This window comes from Rattus rattus, chromosome 4 (assembly GCF_011064425.1).
Source record: "Rattus rattus isolate New Zealand chromosome 4, Rrattus_CSIRO_v1, whole genome shotgun sequence".
Taxonomy (NCBI): Eukaryota; Metazoa; Chordata; class Mammalia; order Rodentia; family Muridae; genus Rattus; species Rattus rattus.
The window spans coordinates 133,903,853-133,925,623 of record NC_046157.1 but is presented as its reverse complement, the minus strand read 5'-3'; the positions used below and the strand labels follow the sequence as shown (position 1 = coordinate 133,925,623).

The 21,771-nt window shown below is 42.5% G+C and overlaps 1 protein-coding gene across 5 annotated transcripts in view; it reads right to left on the bottom strand.

The window, feature by feature from the left end:
- Orc2 (origin recognition complex subunit 2) overlaps nt 1-21,771 on the bottom strand; it is a 35,913-nt gene that overhangs the window by 11,228 nt on the left and 2,914 nt on the right. For 2 of the 5 annotated variants that reach the window (XM_032901172.1, XM_032901174.1), the window contains exons 2-11: nt 21,430-21,478; nt 20,892-20,995; nt 19,961-20,104; nt 17,092-17,181; nt 13,604-13,693; nt 12,906-12,934; nt 6,790-6,850; nt 4,861-5,054; nt 4,218-4,316; nt 1,557-1,666 (exon numbers count right to left, since the gene is read on the bottom strand). In XM_032901172.1, coding sequence (XP_032757063.1) covers nt 1,557-1,666; nt 4,218-4,316; nt 4,861-5,054; nt 6,790-6,850; nt 12,906-12,934; nt 13,604-13,693; nt 17,092-17,181; nt 19,961-20,104; nt 20,892-20,985 — 911 coding nt within the window. In that variant the 5' untranslated portion in view covers nt 20,986-20,995; nt 21,430-21,478. Of the gene's footprint in view, nt 1-1,556; nt 1,667-4,217; nt 4,317-4,860; nt 5,055-6,789; nt 6,851-12,905; nt 12,935-13,603; nt 13,694-17,091; nt 17,182-19,960; nt 20,105-20,891; nt 20,996-21,429; nt 21,524-21,771 lie in introns of those variants that run through there. The other 3 variants (XM_032901175.1, XM_032901173.1, XM_032901176.1) reach the window with 3 other exon arrangements.

The following is a 21,771-nucleotide window of genomic DNA, read 5'->3' as shown; positions in this document are numbered from 1 at the left end:
GGGAGGAGGAGGAGGAGGGAGGGTGGGGAGGGGAGGAGGGAGGAGAGGAGGAGGAGAGGAGTGGGAGAGGGGGAGGAGGGAGGGGGAGAGGAGGGTGGGAGGGAGGGAGGGAGTGGAGTGGGAGGAGGGAGGAGGGAGTGGAGGGAGGTGGAGTGGAGAGGAGGGTGGGTGGAGGGAGGGGGTGGAGTGGAGGGGAGAGGAGTGGAGGGAGGGGTGGAGAGGAGGGGAGGGAGGGAGAGGAGGGAGAGGGAGGGAGGGGGAGGGGGTGGAGAGGGGGGAGTGGAGGGAGGAGGGGGAGGAGGAGGGTGGAGTGGAGGGAGGGTGGAGGAGGGGGGAGGGAGTGGAGGAGGGAGTGGAGTGGGGAGAGGGGGGAGGGGGAGGGAGGAGGGAGGGAGGGAGAGGGTGGAGGGGGGAGGGTGGAGGGAGGGGAGGGGAGGGGAGGAGGGTGGAGGGTGGGAGTGGGAGGGAGGGGTGGGAGTGGAGAGGGAGGGAGGGGTGGAGTGGGGAGGAGAGGGGGAGGGGAGGGGGAGTGGAGGGAGGGGAGAGGAGGGTGGAGGGAGGGAGAGGGAGGAGAGGGAGGAGAGGGAGGGGGAGGTGGAGTGGGAGGGAGGGAGAGGGAGGGGTGGAGTGGAGGGAGGGAGAGGAGTGGAGGAGGGTGGAGGAGAGGGTGGGAGGAGGGAGGAGTGGGTGGAGGAGGAGGGAGGGGTGGAGGGAGGGGGAGGAGGGTGGAGGGAGGAGAGGGAGGGAGGGAGTGGGAGAGGGGGGAGGGGAGGGTGGAGTGGGTGGGGGAGGGGGGGAGGGAGGAGGGAGGGAGTGGAGTGGAGGGAGGGGAGGGAGGGGAGGAGGGGGTGGAGAGGGTGGAGAGGGAGGGTGGAGAGGGAGGTGGAGGAGGGGAGGAGGAGGGAGGATGGAGTGGAGAGGAATGGAGAGGAGTGGAGAGGAGAGGAGAGGAGAGGAGTGGAGAGGAGTGGAGTGGAGTGGAGTGGAGTGGAGTGGAGAGGAATGGGTGGGGCACTGGGCACACATGCCTGACCTTGGGTGTTATCCTTGGAACCTACACCTACAACCTCCCACATGCACTGCAGCACACACATGTTCACACTCATACATACACTAATAGATGAAAAAAATAAATGACAAAAGGAGACCTAAGCCCTCAAATGTGCTGTACAAATGCTCTACCACTGAGCTATACCCTACCTGAAATCAAATACAGTAACTATGTTTTTTGTTTGGTTAAGGTTGTCTTTTTGTTTTTTGGGTTTTTTTTTGAGACCTCAAATTCAGAGATCCATCTGCCTCTGCCTCCCGAGGACTGGAATTAAAGGCATGTGCCACCACCATCCTGGCACTGGTTTTGGGTTTTGAGACAGGGTCTATGTAGTGCAGGCTGTCCTGGAACTCACTATCAAGACCAGGCTGGCCTTGAACTCACAGAGGTCACCTGCTTCTGCTCCCCAAGAGCTGGGATTAAAGGCACGTGCCATCACAGCAGGCAAATCATGCTCTAACACAGACACACTTACTGCTCCCTGTGCAGGGTCCCAATAACTTACCGTAACTGTAGTATCCACTTATCAAACAGTCTCTCATGCTGTTGATTCAATTGTCCAATTTCAGTAGAAAAGGAAGGCACAAATTTGCTCAGTAAGTTACGCAGAGTTTTCTTTGAAGAAAAGAGAGACAGAAGTTCTTAGTGAAAATAATGACTTAAATCAGGTACGAACATTGAATGTTAATGACTTAAATCGGGTACCAATTGAATGTTAAAAAAAAAGTCATAGATGCTTAAATACTTGTTTAATCACAAGCTATCTTTAAAAAATAGTAACACGTCTCCAAGCCTAGGAGTCTGGGGCTGCAGCTCACTGCTGGAATGCTTTTTAGCAAGTGTGAGCCCTGAGCTAAAGTCTGCATAATAGTACCAACATTATAAACAACAACATTCAAAGAAAACCAAGTCTGTAGATTTGAAAAACTTTAAAAATAGTGATTCAATATTAATTTTCAGAAAACATTAAGGTTCCTTTATAATTTACCATCAATAATAAACCTGTATTTGCTCCCTTTCAAAAGCCACCTTTCACAAGTGCTGTGTCTTTGGCGTTGTGTTGTGGTGCTGTGGGATGGGTATACAATACAAGGATCTACAACTACCACTGGGAGCCAGTTAAGTCCTCCCCCTCTTAGGCTGCTGTCCCGGGTATTAGTCACAGCGATACAAACTGCACTGTAAGGTAAAAATCTGTAAAGACAGTAGTAATAGAAAACACTCCCAAATTTCAGTCTGGGAAATCAACTATAATCTGAAGATCCCAGGAAAAGCTGTTCGCATCTTTACTCTAGTGCTGCCTTGTTGTGGTTTAACAAACACATTGTTTCACTTGTACGCACCAGCGCACATGGGCCACATACACATGTATGGAGATCACAGAGCAGCGGCAGACTTTGTGCTCAGTGTCCTTACCTGTTGAACCACCTTGCTGACTCACACACTTTCAACACTGAGGGTTACAATCAAAATCTGGATATCAGCTCCTACAGCTTTACTCACACAGTTAGGAGAAATGAGACTCATCTTAAGCGCTCATGTCTTCGGACGTCGGAGCAGAGCACAGAAGGCACCACCATCATCCTCAGTCACTTACACTAGGCCGAGGATGTTTACCCGAGCATGAGCTTGGCGCTGTTGCTTTCATCTACACACTTGTACCTGAGTCGTCAATTTTCAGGCGAACCATACTGCACTGTCCATACCCTCTCTGATTTGCTGCCCTTCCCTTCTGAGTGGAGTATAGCTTCCTGACTCCTGACTTACATTCAGCCATGTCATCTGGTCCGCCACTAGAACAAGGCACAAGATTGCCGGTGTTTACCCAAGGCTGTAGAGGCTATCTGCTTTCCTCCTTAAGTCTCTACCATCATCATACGAATATGCCTCAGCCACCTGACTGGTCCAACAAGTCATGCAGACACAGGCATAGCCTAGACCTGCTAACCTCCCACTAACCCACAGCAGCAGAAGCAAACGGTCATGCTACGTCTGTAACCCCTCCTTCCCTATCATCATCAGGCTCTGAGGGCTCATTTTGCCCTTGGATACACTTAGGTTTCTCTCATGTGGCTTATAAAAGATAAACAGTAGACTATTAGTGCCAGTGCTTTCTTGGAAAACCTTTTCTTCCTTCCTTCCTTCCTTCCTTCCTTCCTATTTATTTATTTATTTATTTATTTATTTATTTATTTCAGGTGTGTGTGTCCATGTGTGTGCTCATGTGTTTGTTAACAGTGGGATATGTTTCCCAAGTATGTGGAATCCAGAAGTTGGGCATTTTCCTCAAACACTCTCAATCTTTTTTTATTTTAATGGATTTTTTATGTATATGTATATATGTTTATACACCCAATGTGTTCATAGCACCCAGAGGTGGTTGTGAGGCAGCTGAGTGGGTGCTGGAAACTGAGGCAGGCCTTGTACAGTAAGCAGGTTTACTGTTGAGCTGTCATGGACGTCAGCCAATAACACTCTCTTCTTGCCTTCAAATTATAAACCCAACTGGCCTTTTAGATTTTTGTTTTTTCTTTAATTGTAGAGGGAGATATATGCAAGTAAGTCGCCCATGGAAGCTAGGAGACGGTACTGGGTCTTGAACTTTGAAAGACATCACCACTCAGCAGTTGTGTCCTATGTTAGAGGAGTCTGTCAGTAAAATTCCAACAGAGACAGACATAGTGGACTTTTTGTCAAATGAGGTCATGGGAAAATCCAGCACGGTCACCCTTGCTACTTTACTTCACCATACAACTTTTCCAAAAAAGCAAGGGAGACATCCTCGACAGCTTTTGCAAAGCCAGTAAGTGAGCAGTTGGGCTGCAGGTTTTGCTATGTAAAGGTCAATATATGATTACAGCGAGGAACAGAGCAGCAGTTCATGGTTATCAGAACGTTATGACCTTGATAGTTATTCTAAATCCTTAATCTAAATCTAAATCTAAAAAGAAATGAAAGAAAAAGGATAATTATGTCAAACAGAATTCTAATCAGTGTATTATCTATAATTCACACAGCAATCATTTAATGACGATAGCATATTAGCATGTGCTCTACTTTATCAGGGAAATAATTCTGCTCCTGCTCACTTCTCTCCAAATGTGCTACTGCTGTATTTTCAGGTTACAATGAACAGAATAATGCTGGCCACACCCTCGCAGCACACCTGGTCCACTCTCGCTCTCCTCAGCTTCTGCAGCGTTCTATCCGACGTTAAGACTTTTGAACTACTGTGGGCTTCAAAATATTCCTCTACCAAGTCACCCTGAAATGAACAAAGGAAAGTGATGTCTAAGTAATTTCAGATATTTGTACTACATAAAATCTACATATTAATATTAGTTAACATTGGGCTCAAGAAATTCTCCTGCCTTAGCTTCCCAGACAGCTGGAAAATACATGTGTGTGTCAACATGCCTAACTTAAATACCTTAATGACAGTATTTTAAAAGAAATAGTATACTGTTCAAGGATCAAAGATGATTTAATTCTACCAATAAATGTTAATAACTCTCATAAAGTTATTAACAGAGGCAGGAGGACCTCTGTGAGTTCAAGGCCAGCCTGAACAGCCAAGGCCACATAATATGAGACCCTCTATACAGCACAGCATTGACCATGAATATGCACCCAAAAGGAAAGGAAAGTTCAAGGACAGAAACACGGATGTGTGGGAATCACGTGTAAAGCTAAGAAATACAGACAAGTAAAGAAAGAGACTGAGTCCCTGCTGCAGATTGAGTCGGGCAGCCATCCACAAGGGGACTGCACACAACTCTCCTTTAAGGCCAAGGCTCCGTTGCACTCACTGCTTTGTCTCTCTTCCTTTTCTTGGGCAGTGTCTCTTTGGAAACAGGAGCTGGAAGTAGTCTATTCTGACCTTGACTCTTTTTCGAGCACCTGACCACATTAGTGTCTTCTTCATCGTCTTTTGCAACCTCTTCATCATCTTCTGAGCTGGAAGCAGAATATTCACTTTCACTGTCACAATGAGACCTTGATGCTGTAGCAGGATAAAAGCAGTTGGGAAAATTTGACAGGCTGTAAGCAAAGTTATAAGGGGAAATCAGGAATGTGGGCTCTGAGGTAAGAGAATTTAATTACGACTGTCGCTGCTTCCTTATGATTTCACAGCTAACTATGTGCATTTTCTAAGGCATTAGCAGACCTGACTGACATACTGGGAAATTATATTGGCATGGATTATTTGTGTGTCTTAATGCTCCTGTGTGGATGTGTGGGCTGGCATGTGTCATGTAGGTGCCCTCCTATGCACGTATAGATCCAGGTTCTCGGCTGATTTAGGTGTTTTCATCACTTCCCATGGAACATCCTGGGGCAGGGTTTCCTGCTGAGCCTGGAACTTGCCCACCAAGCATACTGGTATGACAGATAGGTCACACATCCACCCAGTTTTTTTTTTTATGGGCCCTGGGAATTAAAATTCTTATTCAAATGCATGTAAAGGAAGTGCTTTGTCTGGTGAGCACTCTCCCCTGAACTGTATCTACTAAAACAACTGACAAGAACATCAGTAATAAAATATCAGTTATACTTAATATTCTCTGCCCTTTTCATTGCTAATAGAACTCCCTTCTTTGGACAGTGTGGTAATGTGTCACACTATATAGTAAAAAACTGTGATAATCATCTTTTCCTTCTGCCAAATTCTTGCTTTCATTCCCACCCTTGAAACCACATTGGTCATGTAACACTCTGGCCACCAAGACTTGTGAATTACTGAAAGCTTCTGGGTTTTCTTCCCATGGGACAGGAAATCACCTGCCTATGCAACAGAGACCATTCTGATTATGAAGACTCAGTCCTTACGATGAAAAATGCTAGTGGCAATGTAAAGCTTGAAAGAAGCATGGCCCTGAGTGACACTGCTGAGCTGCTGTGTCAGCCATGACACCTGCGCCTGTGGACGCTACGCTGCATCGCCTGTCTGCGTCGGTGCAGAAAGGCCTACGGCACACAGGGCTGCATCCCATAGCTGACTCACAAAGAATGCCTTGACAAGCCGACCGCACCCCCACAACGCTCCCAGAGACAGGAGCCCACTTTATACGTCCCAGATAAGGCCAGCACTGGCTTATGTTCAACAAATAAATACTGGCCTATGCTGAACTCCCGGAATGTGGGTGAAATAGCGTTAACCATGTCAGTGTGTGTCACTTTGAGTGACAGGAGGATTCCCTATTGCGTAGAATTGGCACATCAAAACATATGCACATAAAAAGGGAAAAAGCGACATGCTGCTTTGTAGGGACAGATGCAGCCCTATAGTCTGGGAACATGAGCATCCCTTCTCTCACGAGAAGCAGCCGGAGGGACAGTGGGAACTGCTATAATCAATGGCCACACTAACACTGACTAAGCTTTGGCTGACGTCCCTTACCTCAGTTAGTCCTCAATGCAGTTCTAAGGGGGTCCAACATTACACTAGTCCCCAAATGAAGCTGAAGACAGAAGCACCAGTAAGTGACCCTCACAGGACGACAGGCCAAACAACTGATATACAGAACCTGCGTGCTTTACCACCAAGTCCGACCTGGTTGTTATTTCAGGCATGCCTGTAATCTCAACATTTGGGAAGTAGAGGTGGGATGATGAGGCGCTTAAGGCCAGCCAAGTCTATACAGTGAATTCGAAGCTAGCCTGGGCTACATGAGATCTTGTTTCAAAAAAAAAAAAAAAAGTAAACAAACAACAAAACTTCACATAAAAATACATACCTATTAATCTTTTTCTTACATTATGAGGTTGTATTGACGGAAATTCATTTTTGTTATTGTTCTGTTTAAGAATTTAAAAAGCATAGTAAGTAATATGAATAACCAATAATATAGTAACAAATAATCCCAGAAGTAAACAAACAAACATGTGTTCTCAGGCTGGACAGGCTACCATTGTCAGGAAGCCACAGGGGACTGGAGACTGCAGAGGCTGGTTCTGGAGGGTCTCAATACCTCCTCTCTGCCCAAGGACACTAGGCCTGCCTTCGCTGTCTAACGTGCTCCCCCAGCACCTTCGGATTCCTTGTCTTCCTTCCCATCCTTTGTCTGCATTTGCTTCTGCCGTCACCTTATGGGGACCCTGGCTTTGCACTCACTTTCCACTGCTGAGGTAAAACAGACAAATAAATAAACGAATAAGTTCTCATATGATCTCTTTTTATGGTGGTCTGAATGGCCCATAGGTTCATATATTTGAATGCTTAGTCACCAGTGAGTGGAACTCTCTGACAGGACTAGGAGGTGTGGACTTTTTGGAGGAATTGGGCTGTGAGGTTTCAAAAGCTCATGCCAAGCCCAGTCCCCCTCTCTCCTCTCTGCTTGCAGATCAGGATGTAGCGCTCAGCTACTTCTTTAGTTTCACTCCTGCCTGCTGCCATGCTCAATGCTATGATAATGGACTAAGCCTCTGAAACAGTAAGGATGCCCTGAGTAAAACGCTTTCTTTATAAGAGTTGTGCCTTGGCCACGGCGTCTGTCCACAGTAATAGAACAGTGACTAAGACACTTTTCTTTTCTTTTTAACATTTATGTATGTATGTATGTATGTATGTATGTATGTATGTATGTATACATCATACAGCTTTCTGCCTGCATGTATGCCTGCAGGCCAGAAGAGGGCACCAGACCTGATTACAGATGGTTGTGAGCCACCATGTGGTTGCTGGGAATTGAACTCAGGACCTCTGGAAGAGCAGACAGTTCTTAACCTCTGAGCCATCTCTCCAGTCCCCTAAGACACTTTTCAAGTTCTCTTAAGTGGTTTAATATTTTCTTTTCTGTGTTCTGCATTCTCTAGATTATAAGGACTTGCATTCAAGTTACATGTGGTAAATTACAAAGCTCCCCTGATACAGGCAGCCCTCTTAAATAGGAATTTGCCCTGAGTGCTGTCATTGCTTGCCTATCACAGAGTTTGAGAGATGTAGCACTGATTAACTATGGTGGTTTGAGTGAGTTGTTCCCCACCATCTTGTGCATTTGACTACCTGATCCCAGCTGGTGGCACCATTTAGGTAGATTCAGGAGGCGTGTCCTTGCTGGAGGACGAGTGCCACTCTGGGAAGGTCTGAGAGTTTAAAGACTCAAATTCTCTGCTTTGTGCTTGTGGTTCAAAATGTGAGCCCTCTGCTTCTGCTCCAGCAGCCATGCCTGCTGCCTGCTGCCTTGGCTCTTTCATCATGGACTCTAACCCTCAGGACCTACCAGCCACATTAACTCTTCAGTAACTGCATTAACTCTTCTGTAACTGCCTTGCTCATGCTGTTTTGTCACAGCAACAGGAAAGGGAACAATGCCCTGGCAGATACAAGGTTGAAGAGGAAATGTTTTAGAAAAACAAAGGGTCAAGCCACAAATGAGTCAAACCCTTGCTACCTAACAGAATCATTAGAAACTGACTTGTGGTGGTGCATACCTTTAATCCAGCCCTCAGTAGGCTGAGGTAGGCAGATGTCAATTCAAGGCCAGTTATGTCTACAAAAGGAGCTCCAGGACAACCAAGGCTCTATAGTCAGACTCTATCTAACCAAACCAAACCAAACCCCCCCTCTAATAACATAAAAAAAGAAGGGCTGGGCGGTGTGACACACAGATCTCTGAGTTTGGGGCAAGCCTGGCCCTACACAGTGAGTTCCAGGACAGCCAGCACAAACCATGTCTCAAAAAACACATAAGGGAAAACCCAAAAGACTTAGAACAATCTACGTTTTTGTCCTATAGATTTTTGACTATCATTTTTTTTTTTTTTTGGTCCTATAAATGGGTAACTGTCCATCATGTTTGACCCACAGAACTTGCAAAGAATAGTCTGATGCTTTTCTAGACTTGAGCCTGGCCTAAGGGTAATAATCCAGAAGATTAAAAAGTGACCTAACCTTTTATCTAACTCAAAGAGCAAGGCTCTTTTCCTCTTTGCCTGACTTTTCTCTTTGCCAAGAGCTGCCAAGATTTTCAAGTTGCCTGGCTTTTCCTTTCCTTAAAAAATTATTGGGGGCTGGAAAGATGGCTCAGTGGTTAAGAGCACAAACTGCTCTCCCAGAGGTCCTGCGTTCAAATCCCAGCAACCACATGGTAGCTCACAACCATCTGTAATGATATCTGACATCCTCTTCTGGTGTGTCTGAAGACAACAACAGTGTACTTATATATATATAATAAATAAAAAAAATTATCACATTTATTTATTTATTTATTTATTTAGAGAGAGTGTGTGTGTGTAAACACATTTGTACATATGGGGATCAAAGAGCACCTTGCAAGATCAATTCTCTTGTGCCATGTGGGTCCCAGGGATTGAACTCAGATCATCAGACTTGGCAGCAAGTGCCTTTACCCACTGAACCATCTCACCAGCCCTTGCTGTTTTTTCTAGAAAAGGATTTTTTTTTTTTTTTTTTTTTTAGTGTGTATGGGTGTTTTGTTGGGTAAATGCCTGTGTATGATGTAGATGCCTGCTGGTCTGTAAATGAAGGTACAGATGGTTGAGCTGATGTGTGGGTGCTAGCAATTGAAACCAGATCCTCTGGAAGAGCACCCAGGCCTCTTGAATATGGATCATATTCAACTCTCTTGTTGTTTTTCTTATAAACGCTAATAAAACTGCTCTTGCACTCCCCTCTGAGTACATTCATAAATACTTTCATTTATTTAAATTTTGTTTAGATTTATTTTATGTGTATTACATGTTTGGGTTACATGTATGTATATATATATATATATCATGTATGTGCCTGGTTAAACACATAGGTTAAAAAGAGTATCAGATGCCCTGGAACAAATGGTGAGCTATCATGTGGGTACAGAAAACCAAACTTGGGTACTTTGAAAAAGCATTAAGGGCCGGAGAGATGGCTCAGCAGTTAGGAGCACTGACCACTTACTCAAATAAATAAAATAAATAAATCTTTATTAAAAAAAAAAAGAAAAGAAAAAGCATTAAATTTCTTAACTGCTAAGCCAACTTTCTAGCCCCTTAAATTCTCTTATTAACAAGATTAAGAACCAAAAAGGAGACTCCAACTTCCATAATAATGTGTGAATGGCACCCAACCCAGGACACCTTAAGATTCTAATAATACCAGGCACTCCTCCTCCTCCACATCTTTTTAAACCATTCATTTTATCTGTATGTTTGCCTGGGTGTATGCATATACATATACACTCCTGCATGTGTGCAGGAGTCTGAAGAAGTCAGAAAAAGGCATCCAACAGATAACATGGAACTGGAGTTACAAGGTAATTTTGATCTACCTCTTGGGTGCTGGGAATCGAATTTGCATCTTCAGTAAAAGCAGTTAAGTGATTTCAACTGTTTCGTTGTCTTAAGTGCAGATACATTCTAATAAAGTTATTGTAAGACTGAGAACTGAGAGCCAGGTATGATGGTGCACCTCTAATCCCAGCACTCAGGAGGCAGAGGCAGATGAATCTCAGAGTTCAAGGCCAGGTGAGGTTTTGGTCTACAGAGTTAGTTACAGGACGTATCTGCAAGTCAACTTTTCTAGTTTACTGAGATAAGCAAAGCATCCTTTCATGAAGACAAAAGATTCCCATAAGACAAACGGGTTGCTAACCCCTGCCTACCTCTAACCCCTTAACAGAAACCTAATAAAAATGTGATCAGAGCAATTATATCAGAGAAAGAGAGAGAGAGAGAGAGAGAGAGAGAGAGAGAGAGAGAGAGAGAGAGAGAGAACACGAGAACATGAACACACCACAGGAATATGCAAGATCCCCATGTAATATAAAACAGCCATTCTCACACTCACATGATCTATCTCAGGGTGATGTTCGAGTACGCTCCTCAGAGCACTATCTATTGTACCTAGTAAGAAGTAGTGCTCTCTAATGTCTGCAGTTTGTAATCGTCGATATCAACCACTACCTTCTCCACATGGACCTCCATAACCTCTTCCCCCATAGCCCCCTCTTCCACCGAAATCTCATCTGCCCTGAAAAGTTCCTCTACCACTCCTTTCCCATGCTCTCCCACCACAGAACTCAAGTCATCAATCAGCTTTGCACAAGGTGCCTTTACCTACTGAGCCATCTTGTTGAGGCTTTATCTTTTACTTTCTATTGCAATGTGTGGAGAGCTTTTGGTGCTGCTTCTAAGAAATTGGCAAGATGGCTCAGTGGTTAAGAGCACTGACTGCTCTTCCAGAGGTTCTGAGTTCAAATCCCAGCAACCACATGGTGGCTCACAACCATCTGTAATGGGATCCGATGCCCTCTTCTGGTGTGCATGAAGACAGCTATTATATTTATATATAAGAAGTAAATCTTTAAAAACATTAAAAAAAAAAAAAAAGAAATTGGCAAGGATATTGTCCCATTGGCTAGGGCAAGGAAGTAAGCTCAAGACAGTACAGCTGAGGAATGCGCTTTTTGTATCTAGATCATCTTGATAGGTCCCTAGACACAGTGACCATGGGACTTTTGTTTATGCCTTGTTCGTTCTTTGACTAATGTGTTTATGCTTTAGAACCGACCCTATTCTTTGCTTGTACCCAGAAAAGCAGACTTGGAGAAATTAAACCCACTTTAGCATTTCCTGAAGTCATACTATAAAGTTGTCTAATTGTCTTTTTTTTCTTTAATCCTCACTCCCTCCCTCGACACTCTTGAATGACTGAGTGGGCTTGGTCAGTAATACTAAATTCGGACCCCCCCAAGACCTGGAGTCTGCACACAACCCCTGTGACCCTGCCCCAAATTATTTCTGATTGGTAAATAAAGATGCCAACAGCCAATAGCTAGGCAAAAGAAACATAGGTGGGGTTGGGGTTTCCCAGGCTTGGGGTCGGAGGAGAAGCAGAAAAATGTGCACGAAGAAGGAAAGGCCATCATAGGATAAGGGTCGATACCATGGTCTTAGGGCTGCCCAATTGGAGTTTAAGAGATGGACCATAGTGAATGGTAAGTAATAACTCGGGGTTATCGATAGGAAAGTAGACTCTAACAGCATGGAGGCTAGGTAGCTGTCCAGCTCTTGTGCTGCTTAAAGCATACTGTAAATATAAAGAAAGGCTGTGGGTGTGCTTTTCATCTGGAAACTCAATAACCAAAGGCGGGGTAGAAGGCCTGGGCCAGGACTCATTAATAATTAATAATTTCTACTGCACCATCGCACTGCCCCAGTTTTTTCTTTTATAATGATCTAATACAACACATTGAGGAGACATGTCAATGGCTGATATGTCTAATCATTTGCTTAAATAGGGCTTCCAGGCCACAACCCTGGTATTGGACATCTCTATTCACTCCTTACAGAAAGGGTCCCTTTACCTAAGCCCAGGTATGCCTAATTCTTTAGTCATTACCAGTAGATACATACTCCACTGACATTTCAAATGGTGGATTCTTCTAGCACTACTGAGACTTACCCATGCCTCAGCATCACCTGACAAGACATAGTGACGAATCAAAATCACTGAGCCAAAGAGGAGACTGAAACTGTAGATTACTTTCAGCTACCCTGGAAAGAACCTAATTAAGCCAATACAGACTTCAAATATAAAAAATATAACATTATAAAATAGGTTTAATGAACAAAATACTCCAAGAAGAGAACATTATAAATACAATACCGAACTCATCAAATTCCTAGGCCAGGTCTTCTAAGTTAAAAATACCCAGGATAGTTGTGTAAGAGCAGAAAGAATAGCCACCGTTATATAAGGGGAAACCTGGGTTCATCTTCCAGTTTTATTCCGAGTGAGGTACTCTGTAAGTCATCTGACCCTTCTGAACCTCAGATTACAGGTATATAACCAGCAAATGCCCATAAACCCTAACACTGAAATGAAGACTTGCTTGTTTTATCAATTACTTACCTCCAGCGGAGCTTTCTCTGAAGAATGCCCTAAATGGAACAATGGTCACATTTACTACAGGTTTTTCATCTTAGGTCATGACATAGTTTTTGTTGACAGCAAAGCTGCACTTTTTACACATATGCCACCATATTGTACTAATTCCCATTTAACTACAGGCTAAATGATCACTAAGAATTTTATGGCTACTCCTAGTGACAGCATTTTGCAGAATTCTTGCATTTCTGTAGCATTTTAACAGGGAAACAAAAACCCAAGCCTTTTTCATTTGGATCAGAAAGTACACTCTTTCTCTTATTTGGAATGGATAATTCAAAAATAGATGCTCTGAAATTTGCATCAAGCCATTCAACTTCCAAACCCTGCATGAGAAATTGGCTAACTCAGACAAACGATTGCAGGACTTGATGACTGTTTTAGGTGTCCTCATCAATTCTCATAATACAGGATGGCATAGATGACTTTTTTTTTGAGATATATATATATATATATATATGTGTATATACACACACACACATATATGTATATATGTGCATATATACGTGTATATATATATATACACGTGTATATTTATATATACACACACATATATATGTATGTACGTATGTGGGATTTTAATAGAAAAGAAGAAAACATATGAAAATTCACTTAGATTTAAAACAACAAAAGGCAGCACACAGATCACCTGATGGTCTTACCTTTGCTTTTTCGAGCAATGTTTTTCGTGATTTTAGGATCGTTTGAGGCGAGTGGATCAATTTTTCCTGATGTTTTTGCTAGTTCTAAAGCTGTAATCAGGAAAAAAGAAAAAGTACCTTTGTTGCTCACAGACAATGGGAAGTAGCTTTCACTTATATGAATTCCTTAAAACAAAACCCTGTATTACTTTATCAGAAAGATGTATTAAGCTGTCCATATTAAGAGTACTAAAGCCATTGTCTTTATATGCCACAGTGTGTATGTGAAGTTAGAGAAGTTTTTCTCTTTCCAAAATGAGGGTCTTGAAGATGAAATTCAGTTTGTCATGTTTTATGGCAAGTGCTGTTACCTGCTGAGCCATCTAACTCCTTCCTAGCATCTAAATCTCCCAACTATACACAAATTTCTCAAACAGCACAACAGGAATGCTTACTGGAATCCCTGCCAGCAGACACAACCTTCTCCTCCTCTTCCCCTTTGACATGTTTATTGTCTTCTCTCTGATTTCTTTTCTTTCTTTGTTTGAGACAGGGTTTCTCTGAGTAGCCCCAGCTGTCTTGGAACTCACTCTGCAGACTAGGCTGGCCTCGAACTCAGAGATCTGCCTGCCTTCCTTTTCATATCACATATATTACAGTCACAACCTCCTTAGGTGATGCGAGGGTAACAAGCTGGGATCTAAACACCAAGCAAAAACTGTATGTAGTTAAAGTTATGTTTTAAAATTCTTTTTTTTTTTTCTTTTCTTTTTTTTGGAGCTGGGGACCGAACCCCGGGCCTTGTGCTTACTAGGCAAGCGCTCTACCACTGAGCTAAATCCCCAACCCCTACGTTTTAAAATTCTTAAACTTTCTATGAAGTGTGGGTTCCTGTGTTTAAAACTGTACATATGAATGATGCATAAAACATAATATGGTGTTGAACAAACGGCTGCTTCTTTGGTTAAGCACCAGATGAAATGTTTGGCTTTTAGGTGATAATTTAAATAAAATGTCTAATCTTTGTTTTAATGACACTTGCACTCTCACACTATGACAAGCACACAGAGCCTGTATGAGGGAACAGAGGAACAGATTTACATCCATATATGTATGACTCATACAGTGGTACATATTAATCAAATTATCTCACTTCTTTTATTCTTTTTATGATCTGTCTTCGTTATTTCTAACTATGTAATTATGTATGTGCTGTGGCTGGGGCACCAGACACCCCACAGTTGGAGTCACGGGTGTTTGTGAGCTGCCTGATCAGGGTGCTAGGGACCAGCCCTGGGTCCTCTGCAAAGGCAGTCCATACTTTTAGCTGCTGAACCATTTCACCAGCCTACTTCTTTTATTCTTTAAATGGAGAAAGTATAGCTGTATTTAAGTTGCAGCCATCTTACTGGCTTCTATGCTCTATCTGTCACCATCTTTATCTTCTGATTGAAATTTAGCTGAGATACTCCATGGCACTTCTCTTTCTTAATCTCCTGCTCTATATGTCACTCCCGGTGGTGGTGGTGGTAGCTGTTGTTATTGTTATAGTTTATTTGCTTTTTATGGTCTTGCTTTTTAAGACTTCCTTTGCGTTTGGTCAGAGAGGCTTCTTTTTGTAGTAGACTGTGGTTCTTACAGGGATTTGTAAGGGCTAAGTACTAGGAATAAGTGTATATTCAATGTATAAGTGTATATTCAATGTATAAGTGTATATTCAATGTATAAGTGTATATTCAATGTATAAGTGTATATTCAATGTATAAGTGTATATTCAATGTATAAGTGTATATTCAGTGTATAAGTGTATATTCAGTGTATAAGTGTATATTCAATGTATAAGTGTATATTCAATGTATAAGTGTCTATTCAATGTATAAGTGTCTATTCAGTGTATAAGTGTATATTCAATGTATAAGTGTCTATTCAATGTGTAAGGTCTATTCAATGTATAAGTGTCTATTCAGTGTATAAGTGTATATTCAATGCTCAGCCATCGAAGTGTCTCCCCCTCCAAGGTCAGGCACCATCTCGGAAAGAAAGCGAGAGCTGGAGGGAAGGGTGGAGAGCAGCTACCATCACACCGACAGGATGCTGCACAAGCATCAGGAGCTGGGATGACCACACATACCCAGCACAGAGCTGAGCCCATCAATACATGTCATGTAGGAGTCAGGGGCTCGCACAGTCCTGATGCTTCCTGAGGGTGTATAGGTGTTAAGAGTTGTTAATGTGGAGAGCTCACAAGGCCCAATATGTCCCCAAGAATCTGCAGGTAACCACTGGGGAAGGAAGAGACTTTGTTCAGCGCTGTAGCCACTGGTAAGCTGCTCAGTCTTCTAAATAATCCCTTACCCATGTAAATAACCTTAATTATACTTACTCCTTAGTGGGAGGGAGGGAGGGGAGGAGGGAGGGAGGGAGGATTAAAGTATTAGGGAAACTAATTGGGAAAAGGGGGGGAAATCATCAGAGTTGAGAAGGGACAAAAAGGGTAATGTGGTGAAACACGACATACATGTATGCAATGGCATAATGAGGCCCACTGTCATGTATAGTCATTATGATAGTAGAAAAACTCAAAAACAATGTTTTCCTCAAAATCATTCTGCTGCTTGGACCCCACTGACACAGTCTTCTCAGATGCCTGCAGCTCTGTGATTGCCCCACCTTCTTCACAGCCCTCATCCTTTGCAGTGTTCTAGGTGTGCCTGTGGCTCAGTCCATGGTCCTCTCCAGAAGACCTAACATTTAGATTATAAGGCTCTGATTTGCTGGATGGAGGTGGGGGAAGAAAACCTGTCTACCAATTAAGTCGCTGGAGTCCTTTTGGTTCCATATGGACATAAAAATGGATGTTTTAAGGTAGGCCCCCACTGTTCTGCTCAGGTGAGCCTTCAAGACTACTGTCTTCCTGCCTCAGCTTCCTGAGTAGCTGGAATTACAGGTACATGCCACCACTTCCAGCTTTCTATCCAATATTAAGTGCTAAGGAGACAGTGAGTGGGAAGTAAAGTGATTTCTATCGATTTTCAAGGACTGGCATCACTGCCTTCCACGATTCAACGCCAGAGAATGCCTTTCTACTTTGAGCAACCACTGTAGCTTCTAAGTAATACGATGGATGCTGGATAGAAATAGAATGGTATAAGCTTTGAAATCTAAATGTGGCTCTGCAATGCATCTGTAATTTTAATATACACCGTAGGCTCCTCTACATAGACAGGCAAACAGACATATATTACACAATGCATTGACCCTGGCATATAGTACTTGGACTTTCTTTTTAAGTGACAGCAGCTCAGGATGTCTTTGAACTTGTGATACTCCTGTCTCTATGTCTAGAGTGTCAGAATTCTAGGTGTATGACATCATACCAGTGAATGGCATTATTTTTTATGGAAATCTAAGAACCACTGATTTCATCATTCTTTTAAGAATATAGTAAGATGATGATCAGGAGACTGGTGTTAGTCTACAATGACTACATAAGGCAGACAGTAACATACCCAACTTAGTCATCTCTTCAGGGTGTTTTCTGTGTTGAAAAGAATAAACTTTATTCCTACCATCTACAGCAGAGCCATTTCCCAAGGATTCTGAAAAAGAAGATGTAACATGAACTGAAGAAAAGGTTAAGAAAAAAAAAATAACGCTTTAAATAGCTACAATCTAAAATGTATACCTTACTCCCTTTCATTAAAGCTTACCATCAGATAATTATATACACAATATCTTCACATACATGAGGAAAATTCACTGATCTTGTTTATTTAAATGTTAACACATTAAAGATTTATAGATTTTTCTCTAGACTGGAGAGATTAATATGGGAACTAAATCACTGAGGTAAAACTATGAGCTTTAAAAGGAGCGACAGTGGACAGAAAGGCTATCTTCACTAGCTCTGTTACCCAAGCAAGACAAAATCTGACTTGGAGAAATGGGTCAGTGGTTAAAAATGCTTCCTCCTTGTCTAGATAATCTGAGTTGTACTCCCAACACCTGCATCTGGTAGCCCTCAGCCCAATGCCCTCTGTAGGCCACGGACACACCTGCACATCCATAAATAGGAGAAAAGAAAAAAACCTCTGAAGTGAGAAACTTTATAAGTAGAAGGTGCTCTTTTTCCCTGGACATGAAGCCACCATGAGCTCCTGATAAAAGCTTCCTTGGTTGTGCCATAGGAAAAAAAAATCAAGAAGCTTGAAAGCCACCTAGGGGACACACTTTATTATAACCTGCTTTTGCAAGAACTATCTTAATTCATTCTAACGGTAAGTATAGCACTGTTCAATCTATTAAGAGCCACTATAATGCTGTGTCTAAGTCTTAAGGTGCATGCCTCAGGTGACTTAACTCCTATTAGATCTTGTTAGTCCCCAACATTACCATCCTGGCTACCACACTTCTAAAGCATAAACCCTGAGGACATACCACAGCACATGTTCTTAGTGAACACACTTTTTTTTCGTTACTCTTCCTAAAAATTCTGTGTTAGAAGCAGATGTGGTGGTGTATGCCTGCAATTCTAGCACTTAGGAAGAGGAGATAGATGATCAGTAGTTCAAAACCAGCCTAGGCTACATGAGACCAAGACTCAAAATGGCAATGCAGGAAAAGAAAAGATCCTTTGTTAAAAGTCCCTCTATGTTTTAAAACTTAGGCCAGCATGATGGTTCAGTGGGCAAAGGCACCTGCCACCACAAAGTCTGACAACCTGACTCTGATCATTGGAAAAAACATGTTGAAAGAGAGAATCATCTCCCCCAAGTTGTTCTCTGACTTCCCCATTTGAACACACAAAACAAACAAGTTAAATATAACTTTTAAACTGTTGTTTGTTTGTTTTTTTAAACCAAAAAATCCAAACTCAAAACACTAGTGTGTTTTCTTTTATGACAAAAGAGAACTGGAGGAAAAGTTCTACAGTTAAGAATGTTTTCTAGGAGGGTTGGGGATTTAGCTCAGCAGTAGGCGCTTGCCTAGCAAGCGCAGCTCCGAAAAAAAAAAAAAAAAAAAAAAGAATGTTTTCTAGGGTTTTGGAGAGATGTCTCAGTGGTTAAGAGCACTGATTGCTCTTCCAGAGGTTCTGAATTCAATTCCCAGCAAACACATGGTGGCTCATAACCATCTGTAATAAGATCTCGTGCCCTTTTTCTGGTGTGCAAAAAAAAAAAAAAAAAAAAAAAAAAAAAAGAAAAAAAAAAAGAATGAATGTTTTCTAACAACCGGGTTGGGGAGATGTCTCAGTGGTTAAGAGCACTGATTGGGTCTTCCAAAAAAATTCCAGAGGTTCTGCCAATTCAATTCCTTTAATCCCAGCAAACACATGGTGGCTCACAAAGTGAGTTCCAAGCTAACCAGAGCTACACAGAGAAACCCTTAGGAACACCAAAAATAAAGATAGATAACAAAAGAAAGGTAATTAAAACCACTCTCAGATCAGGTTGTTTTTTTTTTTAACTTTTTTTTCCCTTTTGTTTTGTTTTGTTTTGTTTTTTTTCGGAGCTGGTGTGCAGGCCCAGGGCCTTGCATGCAAGGCAAAACATTGTACTGAGCTAAATAATACATAAAAAAAAAAAAAAAAAAAAAAAAAATGCAGAAACCACCATGTTTTCTACCTCTAAACATGCATAATAACAGGGGGAAATTGTGCCGGGAAGGATGTGCAATCTTTTGAATATCAAATCAAAAAAAAAACAAACCAAAACAACCCAAAAACCCTAACAATAAAAGACCAACTGCACTACTGGGCCTAGTGGGAGCAACGCTTTTGATGCTCAGTGGTAAAGATTTTCAAATGTCACTGTCCTCTGCCTTCCTATCTCCTCTGCACATCCCCCAACCCCATGATGAAAACACAGGACCAAGCAACCACAGGCTGAATCCTCTAGAATCCCCAAGAAAACACGGGTTGAACCTGAAAAAAATAAATCTTTTCTCCTCTAAAAGCAGTAATATGCCCGCTGTGGCACAATAGAACATGTCTATAATCACAACTACTCAGGAGGCTGGGCTGGAGAGGGTCACAGACCAAAGACTGGTTATCTCTCTTTTTTATATTTAAAAAAAAATTGTTGGGGGCTGGACAGATGGTTCAGTTCCCAGAACCACCTTGGGAAGTTCACAACCACCTATAACCCCAGCTGACACCCTCTCGTGGCCTCCAATGGCACCTGCACATTTGCACACACGTAATTAAAAAATCAGACCTTAAAAAAATGCACCAAAACAAACAACTTGAAAGAAATGCCTTTAGATTGGATGCATAACGGTATTTTATGACGTTCTAGCCTACCGAGTTATTTTTGTGCATTCTGAAAGCAGCTCATGCTACTAGCTGAAAGCTGGGTGTGTTTCACCCCGACTTGATACCTTGAATATTTCTTCCCAAGACTTCCACGTAGTTCTGATCCTCTAAGACTTCCAGGTCACTTTTCTCTAACTCACATTCTGCCTTCTTTATTACTTTCTGGGGATTGACCAAAAGCTGAACTTTCTCCTTCTTTAATTTAGTTCCTGTAAAAATATACAAAACATTAGAACACAGGGGCCGTGAATTCTTTCAAGTATTACATTAGAGTTGCCCAGATGGCTGCTTGGTGGGTGAATGTGCACTATGCCAGCCTAGTGGAAGCACAGTGGAAGGAGAGTGGCTCTCTGACCACCATGTCCATGTTACATGGATGTCAGCAGACAGACTGCACTAAACACATGGTCAGTACATAAAGCTGGGGGAGTCAGTGCTTTCTCTTTCCTTAACTGTACGAAGTCATAGGCTGGAGAGATGGCTCAGCACTTAACAGTGCCGCTCTACAGACGGCCCGAACGCCGGGCGCCCTGCTCCCGCTCTCGGGGCTGGGGGACAAACAAACAAACAACAACAACAACAACAACAACAACAAAAACCAGTGCTGCTCTAGTAGAGGACCTGGGTGCAGTTCCTAGCGCCCACCCGGTGGCTCACAAGTGCCTATAATTTTAGCCCTACGGTATTCCAATGTGTAGTTCTGGCCTCTGTAGTTTACAGACATACAGGCAGGCAAAAAACCTATAAACATTAAGAGAAAAGTGTGTGTAACTAAGTTAAATACACGCCCCTTGAATTTAGAGTTAATGGGTAGTTATTTTCCACCACTACTAAGCATTTCATATTTGTTAAGGTTTTATACTGACTTGCAGTTAAATTTTAAAAGAAGCAAACTGAAGCTCAGAGCAGTCTTACTAGGGTGAATATTGTGTATCACAATGTTTTTAAGAACGATGTGCTCCATGCGCATCTCTTCAACCGTACAATCATGCATACCTCCTTCTCTATCCAGAATGTGACTAAGAACATCGTCATCTCCCACAAACTGAACGCTTGGCACCTTGGCTTCCTTTAACCGCAGTGTGCTCATTGTGGCCAACCTAAACAAAACCAGTAAGTCAATGAGATGAAGGGGTCACACCAGTGGTTAAGTTAATTGAACTTATCTGTGAAATGAACACACATTTACTTTATATTTTTAAAGGTAGGACCATACTACGTATTATTCCATTTGTGTGTCTCTCAATGATGGCTTGAGATTGGCACATGGAAGCCAAGCCCTTTCCTCCCCAGCTTGGTTTGGTCTTAGTCTTTACCACAGCAACAGAAAACCAAACAAGGACATGCTCTCAGAAATCCCATTTTTACTGTTCCTTCTGGAAAAACAGAACAAAAACAAACAAATACAAACAACCCCCCCCCAAAAAAACAAACCAAAAAACTAATGGTTATCTCTTACAACTTACTTATCACACAGATCAATATTGCTAGATCTTTGTTAATAACCAGCATAATTCAATGGCTTTTTCTTTACCTTGTAAGGTGCTAGGCATTCTGCGGCTTGACCATCCAGTCACCTGTAACTACAAGTCATTAAGATCAGCCAGCAGGTGAAGGAAAGCACCCCCCCATCCCCCCCACCCCCGCCACAGCGAAGAGTTAACTGACAGCAGGACTGGAGACAATTACTCTCAGGAAGCTAAAGCGGCTACAGTGGCAAGAAGGGACCAGAACAGCAACAGGCTAAAGAGCCTGAGACTGAGAGAAACATCTAAACTGATCAGAGGCAGGGAAGGCGAGAAAGCTAAGCACTCACTAGGAATTTTGTTTTCTGCTGTAGTGTTATTATGTAGCCAAGGATAGCCCTGAGCTCAAA